Source organism: Myripristis murdjan, chromosome 3, assembly GCF_902150065.1.
Source record: "Myripristis murdjan chromosome 3, fMyrMur1.1, whole genome shotgun sequence".
In the NCBI taxonomy this organism is placed as follows: domain Eukaryota; kingdom Metazoa; phylum Chordata; class Actinopteri; order Holocentriformes; family Holocentridae; genus Myripristis; species Myripristis murdjan.
In genome coordinates this window covers 9296346-9314772 of record NC_043982.1, presented here as the reverse complement: position 1 = coordinate 9314772, position 18427 = coordinate 9296346, and the positions used below count along the sequence as shown (strand labels likewise).

At 40.7% G+C, this 18427-nt stretch overlaps 1 protein-coding gene across 2 annotated transcripts in view; it reads right to left on the bottom strand.

The window, feature by feature from the left end:
* The window catches only part of pde3b (phosphodiesterase 3B), a 54756-nt gene that overhangs the window by 2700 nt on the left and 33629 nt on the right, over positions 1 to 18427 (bottom strand). The window contains exons 2-14 of one of the 2 annotated variants that reach the window (XM_030077032.1): positions 18208 to 18258; positions 13786 to 14034; positions 12158 to 12300; positions 9912 to 10012; positions 9568 to 9799; positions 8482 to 8573; positions 7886 to 8046; positions 7280 to 7411; positions 6429 to 6540; positions 6022 to 6135; positions 4828 to 5027; positions 606 to 809; positions 101 to 262 (exon numbers count right to left, since the gene is read on the bottom strand). In XM_030077032.1, the coding sequence (XP_029932892.1) occupies positions 101 to 262; positions 606 to 809; positions 4828 to 5027; positions 6022 to 6135; positions 6429 to 6540; positions 7280 to 7411; positions 7886 to 8046; positions 8482 to 8573; positions 9568 to 9799; positions 9912 to 10012; positions 12158 to 12300; positions 13786 to 14034; positions 18208 to 18258 (1953 nt within the window). Of the gene's footprint in view, positions 1 to 100; positions 263 to 605; positions 810 to 4827; positions 5028 to 6021; positions 6136 to 6428; positions 6541 to 7279; positions 7412 to 7885; positions 8050 to 8481; positions 8574 to 9567; positions 9800 to 9911; positions 10013 to 12157; positions 12301 to 13785; positions 14035 to 18207; positions 18259 to 18427 lie in introns of both variants that reach the window. The other variant, XM_030077031.1, reaches the window with a different exon arrangement.

Here is an 18427-nt window from a genome sequence, read left to right as displayed (position 1 = left end):
CTGGTCCACCCCATCCTTTTACTTTACCTTAAATTGTTAAATATTTAAATTAATTATGTAAATCCAACACCCCTGGGCAACATTACCGTAAATGCTGTACCTGCTCATAAAACTCATTGACAATGCCCTCTGTCCACTTGAGGTGCAGGTCACGCACTTTGGCTGGTCCATTGATATCTGCCAGCTTAATACAGACTTGGCAAACCAGCAGCCTGTCATTCTCATTGGTCCAGTCAATTCCTGGACTGTTCACATCATTCACCTGTTTAGAAAAGACAGAGATGGACGCCTAATTATACTTGGTGACAGGTTTATCCCACAAGTACTGCATACTTGTCATTCTTTTTCCACTGAAAATCATGCCATATGATAAATGTAATCTTCAACCTAAAACGTATATTACCAACTCTACTGGGTATTATTCTGGATTTAACAGAAGAACACACTAAGGCCAGACACACTAATCCTGATCATTGTTTTAGCATGCTGCCAAATACAACTAAGCAGACAATTCAGTCAATATTTTGCTGGTAATCAACAAAAAAAAGTAACTTCAGATCATATCATATAACAAAGTAATATCTCAGGATTTCTCCAGCTCAGACCTTGGCATTGAACTCAGCCAGGAAGTCAAAGTGCTTTTTGAGGTCTGTGGCCAGTATAGCCTCTATGACAAGGAAGCGAAAACGCTTAAACTCCACGTGATCCAGGTTGACCAGGAAGTTGAACTCCGGCCGGGACAGGTAGAGGCTCCAGGCAGATGCCGCGTGGTGGTTCTCCAGCACTGAGCGGTCATTGTACAACACTGCCTATATCGGACAAGACGGTAAACCGAGAGGTGAAAGAGAGGGAGAGGACAGGCTAAGAAGTATCTTTCATGACATGCCAGCATGTGCTTGAAAATGTGCAATGACTTTAAAAATAGCAACCAATCAATTAATGAATGAGACACAAAAGGGGATTTAGTTATGAGAGTGAAAACAGAGGAGGCAGGTTATAACGCACAAGAAAGGTTAAAAGGAGTAGGAGGAAGCATAACGGGTTAAAATAAGTCAGATGGACATGAGACAGTCCTGAAGACTAGACTAAAAAGAGCCATTTTACAGATATGGTGGTTGTCAACATCACAGACAATCAATAAGTTCAGGGTTCCCTCTCTTTTCAAGTAACCCCCTTTCCTGGGACTTTTACACAACCTAGACAATATCAGTGTTATCACTAGTCATGTTGTGAAAATACAATATTTAAACAGGGGCATACAGTTAACCTTTTCACCTTTGCTATACGTGACTGTGTGCCTGAAAGTAACAGTGTGATGTGTATAGACCAAAACTAAATATGTAACAAATACATATTGATTCAGAGAAGTACAGGCTGTACAGTCAATCCATTATGTGTGGTTCCACATGTATTTTATGTGTGACTGGTTCACTGATCATTATACTAAATGGCAGATTGTATGTGGTTGGCCAAAGGGTGGAATTAAGGGAAAAAAACGACTCCATTATTGCGTGGTTTAGACCTACAGACAACCATGAGGTGTCTCTGGTGCAAGGCATCAATGGCAATATTTGCTACTCTTCTATCTCGTTCTTGGGGGAACACAGTTTTGTCTTTGTTAGAAGGCATTTGGCAGTTGAGTGAATAAATTACTTAAGAACAGTATTAGAGGAAAGAGCTTCTACGTCTGTACCAGATGATGAGGGAGCACTTCTGGACGATTTTAATTATAGCCAAGTAGAACTAGACCAGGAGATCAGGGCTGACTTTGAGTCTCTCTAGATGTTTCTTGAGGCACATCAGCTGTTGGTGTTGGAGTCCACTTGAGGAGGTTCAGTATAGTTTTTACTGTTTTGCTGGCACTGAGCTGTAATGTTAGTTGTGGTTTGCAAACCACGATGCTAGATGGCCCACTGTTCACCAACAGACATTTTTACTGCTGTTGGAGATGAAGTCTAACAAAGTTGTGTATCTGCAGCTTCAGCAGTTTAACAAAGTGGTTATTACTGGAACTTCATTACAGCTACTTTGACTGAGGGTTAGGAAGGTTTTGCCATATGTGATCTATGTTAACTCTACCGTATTTCACTTATTAAAATATTACCCTTTGATGGCTTATATATTAGCCATTTTATTGGAGCTAACTAGCTGAAGTTCAGAAGCGGACCCACACCTCAACTCCACCTGTTATTGCTGTAAACATTAGGTCTATCTGCCCTGCATCCCCGTTTGTTCTTGTTCATCTGCGCAGAGTACGCTGTAAATTGTCCGCACAGCTCATGTCTAAGCTTTAGCATTCTATTATCACCACAAGAGCAATAAAGCCCTCTACTTGCCTCCAAGTTCCCATGGATCATATTTCTCTCAATCCTTCTGACCATGACCTTTTCATCTATAGATCATCTGAACAGGCATGCTTGGCAAGGAAATCATCAAGGTCCAAGACGTTGGTTACAGAGAATCCTTTGGCTGTGACAGATAATCAGTCAGAACATCATCCCCAAGCTGATGCTCCTTTTAAAACATGTACAATCCTAATCCAATCACTGAACCCCCTAGCCAGTCATTTCCATTCCTACCACTCCCTCCTCATTCCCACTTCTTAAGGAGTATTCAGTATGATGCTTCTGTGAAAGTGTCGAAAACCTTGGGGCTATTCTTGTAGCTGGAGGCAAGTCTGTCTGAGAAGTATCAGGCCTTTTCCCAATGGATTTCAAAGTAACATCAGTACTTGGATTTATTAGTATGAGTTTGTATTGGTATATATTTTTTTTTTTTGCTTTGAGCTGGTGCAATATTTTGTAAATGGTCCATGAGGAAGGGGGCAATCACAAAACTTTTTGGTCATTAAAGTCTAGACACGTTTGGAGTCATTGCCAAAGCTGTTACCTGCTTGGGTCAAGGAAACTCTAGCAGATGTGATTTGAACAGCAGGTTTGGGTGGATGGCTGCTGGGTACATAGCGAAGAGCTGAATGAAACTATGTGTGTTGGGGGGCAGAGATATCTGGCATGATGCCAATTATGTAAGGCACAAGGCTTTTTCTAAGGAGCAAATGAGGATAAAGTGGGATTCTATTGGAGACACAAATAATCAAGGAAATCTATACTTTATTCAGGCTGATACCTTTACTGTCATGGACATCAATATAGTCACTGCAACCCCACTTCCACCATGTCCTTCATGTGCCAAATGATCCAACCACAGGCCTTTGGACAATATTCAACATATGAGACCAACACTAGCAAGTTCAATGAATAACTCCCAGCTTGCCATAATCAACAGATTTAGCCTAAGTGCCCTATACCCTGATTGAAAATCCTACCTTGTTTCACGATTAGTTCAACCTCAGCTTCTCCTTGCTTGTTCTTGTTACCTTGACTAGTTTTATCTCTTTCGCTCACTCCACATTATCCACTGGAATACCAATTCTTTGGCCCCCTCAGATATTGTGAATTCACTGTCTAAATGATGGAAGGACTTCCATCGGACACATCAGCCATGCATATTCAATGTGTCATTCTCACAGTATTTTCTTGAAACTTACGATGACCAGTTAAATCATCCAATGGACCCCCATTTCAATGTCAAATTTAAACGATTTCTACCTCCTTCTGAAAAGCTAGCAAACTACTTTCATTTCATATGATCTTTATCCACATTACTGAACTCATGGCTCACTGGTCTTCCCAGTCTCTACATCTGCTCTCATCTGAAAAATATTTGTTACGCACAGTCATCTCTATGTTAACAGGGAGGTTTTGAGGGCTCACTGTGCCTGGGGGCTAGGGCAGATTTTTCTCTGAAGTCGTCCCCACACTGCAGTCAACATTTCACCCAAATCTCAGAAACAGTCATCAACATCTGCTCTTGACTGAAACTAACTGTCAGAATAACAACTGTTTAGTAAATGTTCAAGATTTATTCAGTTGATAGTGTGGGTCTTGCTCATGAAACAATATTATCTTGTTTTAAGAAATCCTACATTTAATATGTGACTACGTCCTAGGACCTTTGTGGTATGGTTATAGAATTGTTTAACTTGAATGTCCTTACTTTCTCATCTTTAATTGACGCTAATGTTGTTGATTTGTTATCATGAATAACATTTTTATTTATAAGTGCTTTCAAATAGTAACGCATTTTTTAATATTGAAATTCTACATTCTACAAACAGCATGATTGTTTTGTCTGTGGAAAGCTGTGAGACCTGGTGGACAGGTGAGGTCTGTTAAGTCAAGTAGGTCTGCGTAGTATGAAAAAAGCCAGCTTCACAACTATTCACAGCTAAGCTGACATCCACAAATGAGACCAGGTGTGACGCACTGGGTACAGGTTTGGTTAAGTGTTGGTGGATAAAGAGGAGCTTTAACATTTACTGGCCCTCTATGAAAACTAAAGTTTGTCAAAGAAAGAGTCTGAGATTGTTTTGGCATAGGAGAGGTAATAATCCGATCCGCCAGTTATTCCTTTTGTATTTCAGACAGAGGAAGTGCTATCTCCATGCATCCTTTGGACCAAACATCTCATTTCATGTATACTTGTGGCAATTATACAACACACCGCCCTTCATCTAGGAGATCATATAAGAACCTACTGTGAAATTACTCACCTGGTTTACTGGTGCTTCATTATATTTTTTTAATTATGTTTTAACATGTGTGGGTGTTCTGTTGCTGATTAAGAAAAAAAATGGAATTTTGCTTAAGCACTTATTTTATACATTATTTCTCATTGTTTTTCTTGTACACAATGCATGTGTGAGTAAGTTTGGAAAATAATCTACAGCACTACCAATTATCAGTAAGTTTAAATGTTACAGGTTACCTGAGGTGCATTAGTGGCTACTAGAAAGGCATTGGTGCGACCAGGATGGTCGTAGTCATGCATTGCAGCTGCTACATAAAGGGCCATGAGCTCCAGAGCAGGGATGTTCCAGGCCAGGCAGCCATAGCTGTCATCCGAAATAGAGGAGCTCTTGGAGGAGGCGTAGGATATCCTGCCTGGCGAGATCCCACTATCTGAATCTGGCACACAACACAAAACATTTGTGTAAGTCAATGCCTATACTAATCACACAAAAGATACAGGTCTAGCTTAACCTGGTGAAATCCATTATAATTAAGTCTATCCCACAATAAAGACAATTCAAAATCGTACTTAAGACTTTGCTCTCCAATTACAGAGCGAGAGAGCGAGAGTGAGAGAGAGAGAGAGAGTGAGAGAGAGAGAGAGAGAGATCATTTTACCATCACTCATACATACTGATATGCACATATCCTCTCTCCTGCCGTCGTTTATGTACTGTGTCTGTCTCTTTCTGCCTCTTTCTCATCCCCTTCTCTGTCTCTCCTTATAAAATGACAGCTGTTCTGGCAGCCACTCTGGGAGACATCAGTGAGCAAGCCTTAATTAATTTCTACTGGAGCTAAAATATCATTAGCAGAGACAAGCATGGGAATCTTGGCATTTTAAACCAAACCATCTGTGTTCTGCAGAGAAAAGGCCACATCCCATATTGGTAGGAAATTCTGAAATCCACAACATCCAATCAGACAAAAATATTTCCTACATCAACATTTGTTGAACCAATGAGAGACAACATCTTCTATCCCAGCCATCTTTTCAAGGTTATTATGCTTAGAGCTGCCCATTAGGAATAACTATGAATAAAGATTTTCTTGTGCAATTTTTGATTTGGATCCAATTACAACAGTTCACATCAGTTGAAAGGTTATGGTGAAAATCTTTTATCATCAGTCTTGTATCAGTTTCTGATTACAAGTATTTGCACTCGTCTCTTCAGTACTGACACCCTGTCTTGTTTTTGCACAGTGATAATGTACTGCCGTATGTGCACAGTATGTTAGAATCACTTTCTACTCAAAGAGTCCTTCACAAAGATAGATCACACAAAATTTAAAATGTTACCTGGCAGCATTGCTGGTTAAATGCTGCTTATTTAGCCAACAAAATCCATAAACTTTGATAAAAACTAAAGAGTTTATGAGTACAATTTACCTGTGTCACTGCCTGTCACATGTTCATTGTGGATCTGCTGGAACCCAGGGATCGGCCGAGTGGTCAGGTACCAGACAGCATGGAGCACATCAGCAGCATGAACCCGGTTATGATCTGTGTTTTAAACAATATTTTAACACAAGAGTTTGCATGAGTGTTATTTAGTCAGTAAAGAAGCACTGATGTGTAACCAAATAGTAGCACAACACTACAAACCAACCTACTGTGTAGTTATAACCGCATTCCAGGTTTGCTCCACAACTATGTGAAACTAAAATTCATCAACATTCTGGGTTAACGCATCAAATATTTGAGTTAATAAACATAATTTATGCTCCCACAAAAAGGCTGTTTTTGTAAATGTAACATGTAGGTCACTGCTGAAGCCTACTCAGTTTGATACTCACAGGGAATGTCCCTGTAGCCATTTTCCAGAGCACAGAAGTATGTCATGAACTCCCTCACAGGGATCTTGAAGATTTCAAACAGACACATATCCTGGAAAAGGGTGTATGTCACCTGGGGAAACAGAGTCAAATCATCTTTTTGAGACACAAATCAGGATAAAAAACAACCACTGGTTTCCAATTGAACACTGAAAAAACAAACTGGACCCAAAAGCAAGTGGTGATCAGCTGTACGGATATTTTCGGTCATCAAAACTAGAAAATGCCCATCTTAGCTTAATATCCTTGCAAAACCAGACATATGAAACACATCACACAAACAACAGTTACTGTTAGGGGCGTAACAATTCACTCAATTCGCCATTCGATTTGATACAGGGTTGATGATTACATATTTTCAGGATATTTTGAACAAAATTTGAGTTAAGAAAAAATATGATTGAAAATTATTCTTTGTTTTATTTCTGGGGCATAAGCAATCTAAAGTGTTTTCCTCTTGTCTTCATAACATTAAACAAATATATCTTTACGGCCCTGCTGTGCTGCTGCCACGAGACAGTGGCAGGCCTCCAGCTGACTTACTGGTTTGTTGTTTGTTAAACTGTGCACTGACACTTTATTCTCCCCAAATACTGACCAGGGCTGCACCCATTAGTACAACTTGCAGTTTGCATTGTTTTGCCATTTGTTAGTTTTGTTTTCATGTTTAATAAACTGAATGTAGCCCTCCACAATGTGCATCATGACATCTGATGATGCACATCGCCACATTTTTGCATTGGGAAGTATCATGCCACGGTGAATTGTTACACCTCTAGTTAATGGTGGTAGTTTATGATTGTTGTACTGACGTAGCTCAGTATCCTTCCTGTCTTTCCTCCTGTTCTGTCCACCAGGTCAAAGATCTGGAAGTTCCAGCTGCTTATCTTCTCCATGAGAGCGTCCTGGTCCTCCAGCATAGGATCTAGTTTGAACTCCTCACCCTGACAATTAGACAAACAGCAAATATTTGACATATTTTTGTGAATGTGAATGTACACACAACACTAAAATGCAGAGTCTGACTTTGAGACACCATCATCCAAAGGGCAGAAAGAAACATGCTTTGTGTGGTGCCAAAGACCCAGTTCAACTGCTGCACACTCCTTAACTGAGATGAGCTAGACGTTTTAACAACAGCTCATGGTGTGTCAAGTGAAAAAAAGAAGCCTACAGCTCAGATCAGCTGGAGGCTTGCTAGGGAAATTCAAGAAAGCCCTATTTCTTAATCCATGTATAGTTGAATGGCCAAGTGGAAAGGTCATATGTTCAGTCCCTGCAGCGTGAACATGAAGTGAACTGGGTAAGAGTGTCAGCTGACATAAATGAAATGGTCTCGCCCTGGGCTGTGCCTCAGTTCTCTGTAGTGTTGTATAAGGTTATCATATCGTTAGCCAAAGCCCTGTGGTCAAACACACCTCTGATTCCTGAGTCTGCTGGTCTGGACTGGGGCTCTTCTCCTCCTCCTCTTCTGCTTGCCCCTGGTTCCCTGTCACATCTGGCCTCCTCTCCCCAGACACATCCACCTCCACACTCTCCTCCCTGATCAGAGGCTCTCCCATGAACTCCAGCCCTTCACCTGCTGGGAACACACACAGCACAGTAATAAGTAAGTAAACAAATAAGTAAATCAATCAAATTACTGTAAGAACATTCAATGCCTAGCCTGGAATTGCAGCATTAGAGTCAGAATTATGAAAAAATATACAGTATACATGTTTTCTTGTACATGTGTGTTCCTGTGTGTGTGTGTGTGTGTGTCTGTGTTTGTGTGATTGTAGTACTGCTGCTGTCCAGCAGATGGCAGCATTATCTTTCCAGGCAGGAGGAATAATGTAGTTAATTATAAACTAACCAACACACTGATATCATTAGTGAAATTTCTAAGGGTGGGTGACACTGTGATGCTGCCACTCTGTAATGTGCAACCCATTACTTAGAATGGCTCAATGTGAGCAAAAATATATAAACTGCAAATGGTTTGAGAAAGTAAGCAATAAGGACTGTATTTTACTTGAGCGCCTGCGTTGAGCGTCTGTGGTGTACGGCTGGTGACCTTCCCCTGAATCACTGCTGGAAACTCCCTTGAGCATCTGACGACCACAGCTGCAGCGCACAGAAATGATCAATTTCAATAAAACTAAAACCATTCAGCCACTTACGGTCAAACACACCGGTAACAGAGCCAAATGTAAGACTTTTGAGACCATTGTTACACAGAATTCATTTTAAGACTATTAAAAAAAAAAAAAAAAAAAAAAAAAAGCCGGCAATAGTAGACTATTTTTCGCTAAACTTACAGTAGAAGTTCTGAATCTATGAGCGAGGAGGGAGGGTAGAAGAAAAGGACAGAGAACAGGGAATGTAATAGGGAGTTAACTAGTGACAGGACACAGAAGTCCTGTTGTGTGTAGTGAGGCAGAAATTATTAAAGTTATGCTATTTTGTATAAATCTAAAGCTGAACGTACAGAAGAGACATTTCGCATTGCATCATGCTGCATTTACAAACTGGATTTAACATGTTTTAATATTTGGTTAGACCTTTCAAGAATTTATTTTAAGAATTTTTTCAGGGTTTTTAAAGACATGTGTGAACAGCCTGGTTTAGAGGTCATTCGTACTCAGGACAAAAGTAAAGTCAAGCTCAAAAGACACAACTGATTGATAAGAAACTGAGGAGTGAATATCGCTAAACAGCAGTGTTTGTGGTATTTAACCTCTTAACAGGTGAATCCATTGTCACAAATGCATATTGTGTGGCCAAACTTTGTTCAAACCCATAGAACTTCATTTTAAGTTCTAGACAGGATTCCAAGGTTTCTAAAAATACCAAATGGGTCATGCTGAATTACAAGGTAATGCGTATCAAGTGATTCGCAATACATCTGGATTTTTTCCATATGATGTAATGGTGCAGCCTTACAAAATGCTGTCTTGGGTTCGAATATTTTCCTGAGTACAAGTGTGATAAAGTTTCAGTGAAGTGTTGGGACATTTGGATACAGCATATGAACTGTATGTGACCCTGCCACACAGCACAGATTTTTTCCCTCTAACTTTGCCGCGCCGTAAGTGGAAGTTTAAGGTTAACCATTTACCTGGTGCAGAGAGGGACGGTGGCGCTGCGGAAAGCCTGCTGGAAATCAGGTGAGCTGAGAGTGTATCCCAGCGGCTTATGCAGGTTAAGATTGACACTAGGCTTAGTCAAGAAGTCAGCTGTGTCTGGGAACTCCACAGGCGAACGATTGACAAGGGAGGATGAGGAGCCTGTACCTACTGCGGGAGGGCTGTGGCTGGGTGAGGTGACTGGGCTGAGGCTGGGAGATGTGCCTAGAAGGAGGAAAGGAGAGATTTGAAAAGAGAGAGAGAAGACGTGACATGTAATTAAAACTAGAGCAGTCAGTGCCTCAGTGTAAATCTATGTTGTCGTGCATGGCCTCACCCGCTCTCCTGGGCCCCGCATGGTAGGTGAGGGTAACAGAAGAAGACCTCTGTTTGGGAATAGTGAGCAGGTTGGCGTTGGGCCCATTGGACAGACTTGAGCTGGAGCACAAAACACACAGATTCACCACTGGATGTCAGGAATCAGTAAAAGATCTCAGCAGTTTGGTTAAATTAAATTCCTTCATACTTCATCTAAATACTGTGCTGAATTTAAACATTTACAGCCAAGTAAATAGTTCTGTTGGATTTAAGGAATGGTGTTCTTGTAACGCCTTCTCAGAGTCAACTATATCAGCGCATTCTTCTTGAAAAATGTCTAACAGGGGCTCAGAGCAGTGCACGGAGGGGCAACAATGAAAATAAAACACATATTTCTTTTATATCTCAAACCTAGATAATCTATCAAGTCAACTGGCACAGCTTCAGCAAAAGAAACATCATGATCCTCATATCAAAGAAGACAGTCTGGCCAAACAGCTAGACCACTACTGCCACCCTGTGGAACAATGCAGAAAGTGCAGTTCAGTGTCCAGACAACATACACATGTGCTATTATATGGAGAATGCATTGCAATACTTCACATTTACTCAAGTCACCTGGTTGGGCTGATGCATTTAAACATCATTACTTGGTTAAAGTAAACCAGGTAAGTGTGTTGTCTGACTGACAGGTCACCTGGTTAAACTGCCTGGTGCACTCCACTACAAGGACAGGGTTGTGACATACATGTAATAAACAGATAAAGTATGAAAACCCTATGACATATCAGGATCAGGTGTTTGACAGCTTCAAACAAGTTGAGCACTTTACAATTTGGCCATTAAAAATCTGCAGGATCACTGATACAAATGAATGCTGATTCTGTTCAGCAGAGCCTAAACTCCGCAACTCACCTTTTCTAGCATCACCTTTCAATGTACTTATGGGCAATCTTACAGAAAAGAAGAATTACATCATTAATATAATTATTTTGCTGAGTAAAATGCTTATTTTCAAGGCAATAGGAACTGGATCGCTGAATATAAATCATTTTAAATGTCATGTTAGAACGATGTTAAAGACAAAACAGAGGAACTTTACTGAAGTCAAGGGTTCATAACTATTTTTTGAAAGCTACAGATAGACATTTAATGTTGCAACTAAATAATTAGGTGGAAAATCCTCTATATTCTGTAAGTGCTTATCCTTACAATAATATCTGGTACACCATAAACATTTGTAACTGTTTTGTGTTTGAGTTTAGATTCATAAATAAGATACATTTCTGCATTTTTGTGTTTATTGCTGATGTTTTGTCTTGTTCTTTAATAAAAGGTTGATATAATACGGGGGCTTGTCAGACATCGCTTTTTCCAACTTTTTCTTGGTGGACTGTTCCATTAAAAAACCACGAATAATCCATTATTTGTTGTATTCATAGCCTCAGGGACGCCAAGCTTTACCTGGACAAGACCAGAGAGTATGAACAGAAGCTGAGTTGCTCTGTTGATGTGAGCACAGCCGCTGATCAGATATCGATTTATTGGTTATACTGATCTATCTGGCTGATCCCTGTCCTTTTTTTTTTTTTTTTGAACATCGGATATTGGCGTGTCCATGTCTTCCCTCTCTGATATAAAAGGGGTTATTCTTTAGCTCTTTATTGAAATATTTTTAATATTGTTTGACAGCATACCCCTCTCATCTTTTTATCTTGCATTTGCAATATTCTTTTCGGCCATTTTGTTAACTCAAACGTTTTATAAGAAAGCTTTACTCTAGTTATAAGCTTTTTGTTATTTCTCTATATACTGATTTTCAATTTTAAAGAATAAGCAGAATAAAGTCAGTTTGACTGAGGAGGTGAAGTTTACAGTTACCCTTTCCAATCCACTGAGTTTCATGCAGTGTTCGTACACTTTTTCTTCAATCAAATTCCATCACCCTTCAATCATTTTCATGGTGCATTTTCAAGCTTTTCCAGCACTTTACATCTGTTTATGGCTACTCAAAATGATTATTTCACTTCTTTATTACATTAAATCAGATGCTATTGTGCTATTAACAACAAAAGTTATGTTATGAACATTCTACACAAATTAAAAGAAGACACAACAAAGTCTCAAGTTTCAAAATGTGTCACTGATCCAGTGATTTACTATGATAAAGATGCTACCACACACATCGCAAGCATTTTCCAGCACCTGAAGGAGCCCTGTTCATGGGACAAGTACCAACATAACTGAGACCGTTTGTATTGGTACCTGGTCAGGTTGAGGTCAGGGTGGGGTCTCTTGCCATTGTTGCGTTCCCAACGTGACGAGGCCGAGTCGAGCGGAGGGAGCGGGGAGGAGGTGGAGCTCCGCCTGAGCTGAGGGGTCGGGAGGCTGTTCCTGCTGCTCAAACCCTGCACACACCATTTTCACACAGGACAGCCGTGAGCAGCCGTTACTTTATTCAAACAAACTATCGAGATTCATTTAAGCTGACCTGGGTGTTACAGCCAGAGCCTCAATTTTATCAACTTCACATGGGTGGCTGCTGACATTATGTGTTTTTTTGTGGTACCACATGTCAAACACAGTTAAATAATGGTCAAAATTCACGAGAGATGTCTTTAAACTATCAAAAGGATGCTACAACGCACAAAAATACTGGTGATTCATGTGACATATTAGATGAAAAACAGATGAAACTTCTCTCAACTTCTCTTTCCAAAGTATAGTATTAGAACGAGGATGTTTATTTGTGAGACTGATAGTTCCCATGTCCCTACATAATATTCTGAGGCAGTTCTAGTCAAGCAGATGTTGTCCCAGAAATTAATATTATATGGTGTTATACCACATTTTGATATGTGATAATAATTTGGACATCATTAAAAATAAATGATCTGTGCTCTATGCTTTAAAAGAACCAACAACTAAAATCTCTGGGACACATGGAAGACAATAAAAATCACAATCCAGCCTTCACACCCTTTTTACTTGACTTGTGGTGAGCCGCATTTTACACAGAAATAAAAACAGTAAAGCAAGCTTTGTGAAAGGAGCACATTTAAATCTGGGTTTTAGAGTGTGGATACCTGACTCAGGCCTGTCAGGACCCATTGGGACCTGATGGATCGGGCCGGGTTCGGACAAACATGTAGAAACTGTCTATGGCTTTGGGTCGGGTTTGGTCACACCAGCCTTATAGTAGTGAAAAATGATGGACATACTGTCTGTTCCTGTACAGTGCTGGAGTTTACATGACGACACTGAAGGCAACACATAAGCTATTTCAGGCAGTAAATGTAACCTGGTGATGGAGGACAAGCAAAACCTTGGGTTCGGGTCAGGTTCGGATACAAAGAAAAGAATGCCTGTCGGGTCCGGGTCGGGCTCGGTTACTGTGTTCCCGTCTGAGCTCCGGTTCAGACAAAAATATGTGGTTGATCCACATTCTGGTCTGTTTCCTCAGTGTGGTGCGCCACAGAAATACATTTAAAAAAATGCATGTGTATTTTCATGACAGAAAAATTACAGTATCCTGTATGACTGTTGTTTTGTTGTTCTTTCAGGCGTTTAAATTCTTAGAGCAGGGTCTTTCCAACGCTGTCTGTCCCTCTGAGAATCTCTTTGGCTTGATTAGTGTCGTACCTCCTAGCTGGGCAGACTGTCTTCTGTTCACTCATCTCCTTTCTACCACATCACAAACTGATTTACAAAATGGAAATGTGCAAATTACACACAGAGCCATTTTACAGTCATTTTGAGCAGAATGAAAGAGCAGAATGAAATTTTGTTTTCAGCACTCATAAAAGACTTAACGGTTGATGTTGGCAGCACGTTCAGGAGCACACAGACATGTTAGTTTACAGTGGTAATACCTGTCCACGCTGTAAACACACCTTCAGGGATTTCCTGTCACTCTTCTCTATGGAGTCATCCACCTCGTCACAGGGGTAGAAGCCGGGGAAGGGTGTGAAGGGGTTGACCCTGGGACGGCAGGAGCCTGAGAACGTCCCCATGAGGCTGGAGATGCTGCGCAGGGAGGAGATGGTTTGGGGCGACAGAGACGAGTCCATCAGCAGCTCCGATACTAGGTTCCTGGCCTCGTTGATGACGGACAGGTCCACGCCATTGCCGCTCACCGCACCCTGCCACACACACACACACACACACACACACACAAACACAAAGGTTAAACCAAGGCCAGTGTCAAAGAGCAACCTTTGTTCACCATAAGCAGATCTCTAAATTCAGAATGTCTGTCAGTTTTATAGCCCAATAGCAAACACAAGGCATGCAAACATAAAATAATCCCTTTATTGCTCATGTGTCAGAGTTAGGGGTGTGAATCTTGGGCTTTGTTTTTTTGGAGTTAAAATTTGTAAACCGTAATTTGATTCAACAGTTCCACAACAATAGCAATAGTAATCATCTTAATTTATGTACCAGTTTTCAAAGGCAATGTTTACAAACTGCTTAACAACACGAGATAATAAAAATAGATAAAATGGAACAATAGAAACAAGGCAAAACATTTAAAAAGTAGAATGAGATAAACAAAAGAGCACTTTTCAAAAGCAGTGTTTATAAAGTGCTGAGTAAAGTCATGAAATGGGATCAAAATTCAATGCAAAGTCAGGGAATTTCATTTTTAGATTTTTCATATTTATTATTACATATATTATTAATAAAATACAATTATGTTACATGTATTCTATCTCATATATAATATTACATACAGTACAGGCCAAAAGTTTGGACACACCTTCTTATTCAATGCGTTTTCTTTATTTTCATGACTATTTACATTGTAGATTCTCACTGAAGGAATCAAACCTATGAATGAACACATGTGGAGTTATGTACTTAACAAAAAAAGGTGAAACAACTGAAAACATGTTTTATATTCTAGTTTCTTCAAAATAGCCACCCCTCGCTCTGATTACTGCTTTGCACACTCTTGGCATTCTCTCGATGAGCTTCAAGAGGTAGTCACCTGAAATGGTTTTCACTTCACAGGTGTGCCTTATCAGGGTTAATTAGTGGAATTTCTTGCTTTATCAATGGGGTTGGGACCATCAGTTGTGTTGTGCAGAAGTCAGGTTACTACACAGTCGACAGCCCTATTGGACAACTGTTAAAATTCATATTATGGCAAGAACCAATCAGCTAACTAAAGAAAAACGAGTGGCCATCATTACTTTAAGAAATGAAGGTCAGTCAGTCCGGAAAATTGCAAAAACTTTAAATGTGTCCCCAAGTCGCAAAAACCATCAAGCGCTACAACGAAACTGGCACACATGAGGACCGACCCAGGAAAGGAAGACCAAGAGTCACCCCTGCTTCTGAGGACAAGTTCATCCGAGTCACCAGCCTCAGAAATCGCAAGTTAACAGCAGCTCAGATCAGAGACCAGATAAATGCCACACAGAGTTCTAGCAGCAGACCCATCTCTAGAACAACTGTTAAGAGGAGACTGCGCCAATCAGGCCGTCATGGTCAAATAGCTGCTAGGAAACCACTGCTAAGGAGAGGCAACAAGCAGAAGAGATTTGTTTGGGCCAGGAAACACAAGGAATGGACATTAGACCAATGGAAATCTGTGCTTTGGTCTGATGAGTCCAAATCTGAGATCTTTGGTTCCAACCGCCGTGTCTTTGTGAGACGCAGAAAAGGTGAACGGATGGATTCCACATGCCTGGTTCCCACCGTGAAGCATGGAGGAGGAGGTGTGATGGTGTGGGGGTGTTTTGCTGGTGACAATGTTGGGGATTTATTCAAAACTGAAGGCACACTGAACCAGCATGGCTACCACAGCATCCTGCAGCGACATGCCATCCCATCCGGTTTGCGTTTAGTTGGATGATCATTTATTTTTCAACAGGACAATGACCCCAAACACACCTCCAGGCTGTGTAAGGGCTATTTGACCAAGAAGGAGAGTGATGGAGTGCTGCGGCAGATGACCTGGCCTCCACAGTCACCGGACCTGAACCCAATCCAGATAGTTTGGGGTGAGCTGGACTGCAGAGTGAAGGCAAAGGGGCCAACAAGTGCTAAACACCTCTGGGAACTCCTTCAAGACTGTTGGAAAACCATTTCAGGTGACTACCTCTTGAAGCTCATCGAGAGAATGCCAAGAGTGTGCAAAGCAGTAATCAGAGCAAAGGGTGGCTATTTTGAAGAAACTAGAATATAAAACATGTTTTCAGTTATTTCACCTTTTTTTGTTAAGTACATAACTCCACATGTGTTCATTCATAGTTTTGATTCCTTCAGTTAGAATCTACAATGTAAATAATCATGAAAATAAAGAAAACTCATTGAATGAGGTGTGTCCAAACTTTTGGCCTGTACTGTATATAATATCAAAATATATTCTATGACTTATTTAATATATCTATAATTATTACAGATATAATATATGTAATATTATTTTTATATTTATTTATTTCAGCTAATCAATGCTGTTGACATGGCAGGATTTATACTCGGTGCATCAGTCCAATGAATGAATCATTACACTCCCAGTCAGTGTTATTTACTAGTGTACTGTTAGTGTGTAATTACACGCAGCAGACAGACTGACAGTACACTAAGCTCATGCCGCTGATCTTAAGTAACTCAAAGTGTGTCTGGAGCAGTGCTATCAGTGACAAAGTGGACTGGCTCGGGTGTGTTGGTAGAAAAGCAAGACAAGCACTTTGTAGCTCATTGACGTGGCTCATGAGGCAGTGTGTGTGTGTGTGTGTGTGTGTGTGTGTGTGTGCGCGCACGCAGCGCTGATGGAGACTCCTCACCCAATAAGCTCCGCTCTCCCATCAACCCATTTTCACTCCTGTGATGAACTACAACGCGTCTTACTTCCCACTGAGCTGACCGACCTCACCCCCCCACACGTCCATTGGGCCACATAACTCAAGGATTTCTTTAAATAACATTGTGAGAATATTGGTTATTTTGCAGCACCAGTGAGAACGTAAAGGTCTTGTCCCCCTCTGTGCGACCAAAGCGGTGCGAACACACACGCACAAACACAAACACATACATACTCCCCAATTAAGCTGTGAGTCAGGTGCCCAGACAACGGGGCAGATCAGGAGTAAAAACAAATACCTGATGCCTCCTAATAGGGGCTGAGGGATGGAAAAAATGCGAAGCATGAGAGGAGAAAAGAGGTGCTGGAAAAAAGTGACCAAGCTAGGACTGCTAGCACATCACTGCTTTGGTCCTAGTTGACATGACAAGCTTACAATTAACTATGTAACCTTGCAAGTCCACTTTCTTCACTGTGCTCTGCTGCTCGAGAGCTTGGGATAGTTTTCAGACCATAAGATCGTATTGAATGCTCTTCAGTAAAACTTAATGGTCATCATGGAAAAGGGGTGTGTGTGTGTGTGTGTGGGATAGAGGAAAAGGAACAAGAAAAGGGGATGGGAGATAATAAAATCAAAATATGATGCTTCCTAGAATGCGTGAAATCCCAGAATGCATTTTTTTGATTTGTCATTTACTATTGGGTTGCCTAAGATGGAAGAAAATGATTGGCAATTCATCTCTCTCCATTTTGAACTGCATGAAGGTACCCTCTTGGCTCCCGACGGTCATCACATCAAAAGGGCCCGTCAGTTTGCCTCACACTTGGTATGGCTAAATTCAGCAGAGCACTGAATTTAGACACTGAGCGTTTTGATGGTGCATATGTGTATGTTTGGCTCAACGTGCAGACGTAAGATGTAAGTATGCTGATACTTTTGAGAGGAAACCAAGTTAAATTCACCACCCATTTGTCAGGCAGCTTGCTGTGCTACAATTCGACCAAATTCCACCCCATACCATGTAATGGCAGCAAAATACAAAAAGTGCAGTCCTTGTTTTTTCTGGGCAGATTTCACTGGTAACATTTTCTAGCTGGCTAGCTGACTTTCACAGTGAGGCAGATCTTTTTTTTTTTTTGATACAGGCCTCTTATACAAATACTTAACAATCTTGTCAAGACAGCAAATAAAATGTGGTATGGCAACAATTTCTTGGTTAACATATGCCTGTGTTAGATGCATACTTTGTGCGTTTTCCCAAAGTTTTATTTGCATGTTGCCAAAGATATCACACTAGGAACAGAGGGTTATAAGCATGACGTGCAGACGGCCTGAATTTGAATAAAAAGAGTGCTGCCTGGTAGCTGGAAAAACCTCAATGTTGGACAGTACGGTAACGGCATTATACACTACACACTACACACACACCACCTCCATCGAAGAATTCCTTACCTTGAAAAAAAAAACAAACAAAAAAAACATGTTCACAAAGACTCCTCTTACCTGATATTGTGGTTTGTACCAGTGCTTCAGATCCCAGTCCCACAAGATCATCTGTAAAGCACAGAGATACACAAACTGTTAGACAAAGGCCATCATTATTCTGTGTCAGTGCACGTGCGTGTGTGTGTGTGTGTGTGTGTGAGTGAGTGAGTGAGAGAGAGAGAGAGAGAGAGAGAGAGAGAGAGAGAGTTGGTGTACTAACATTGTCACAATACCAGAA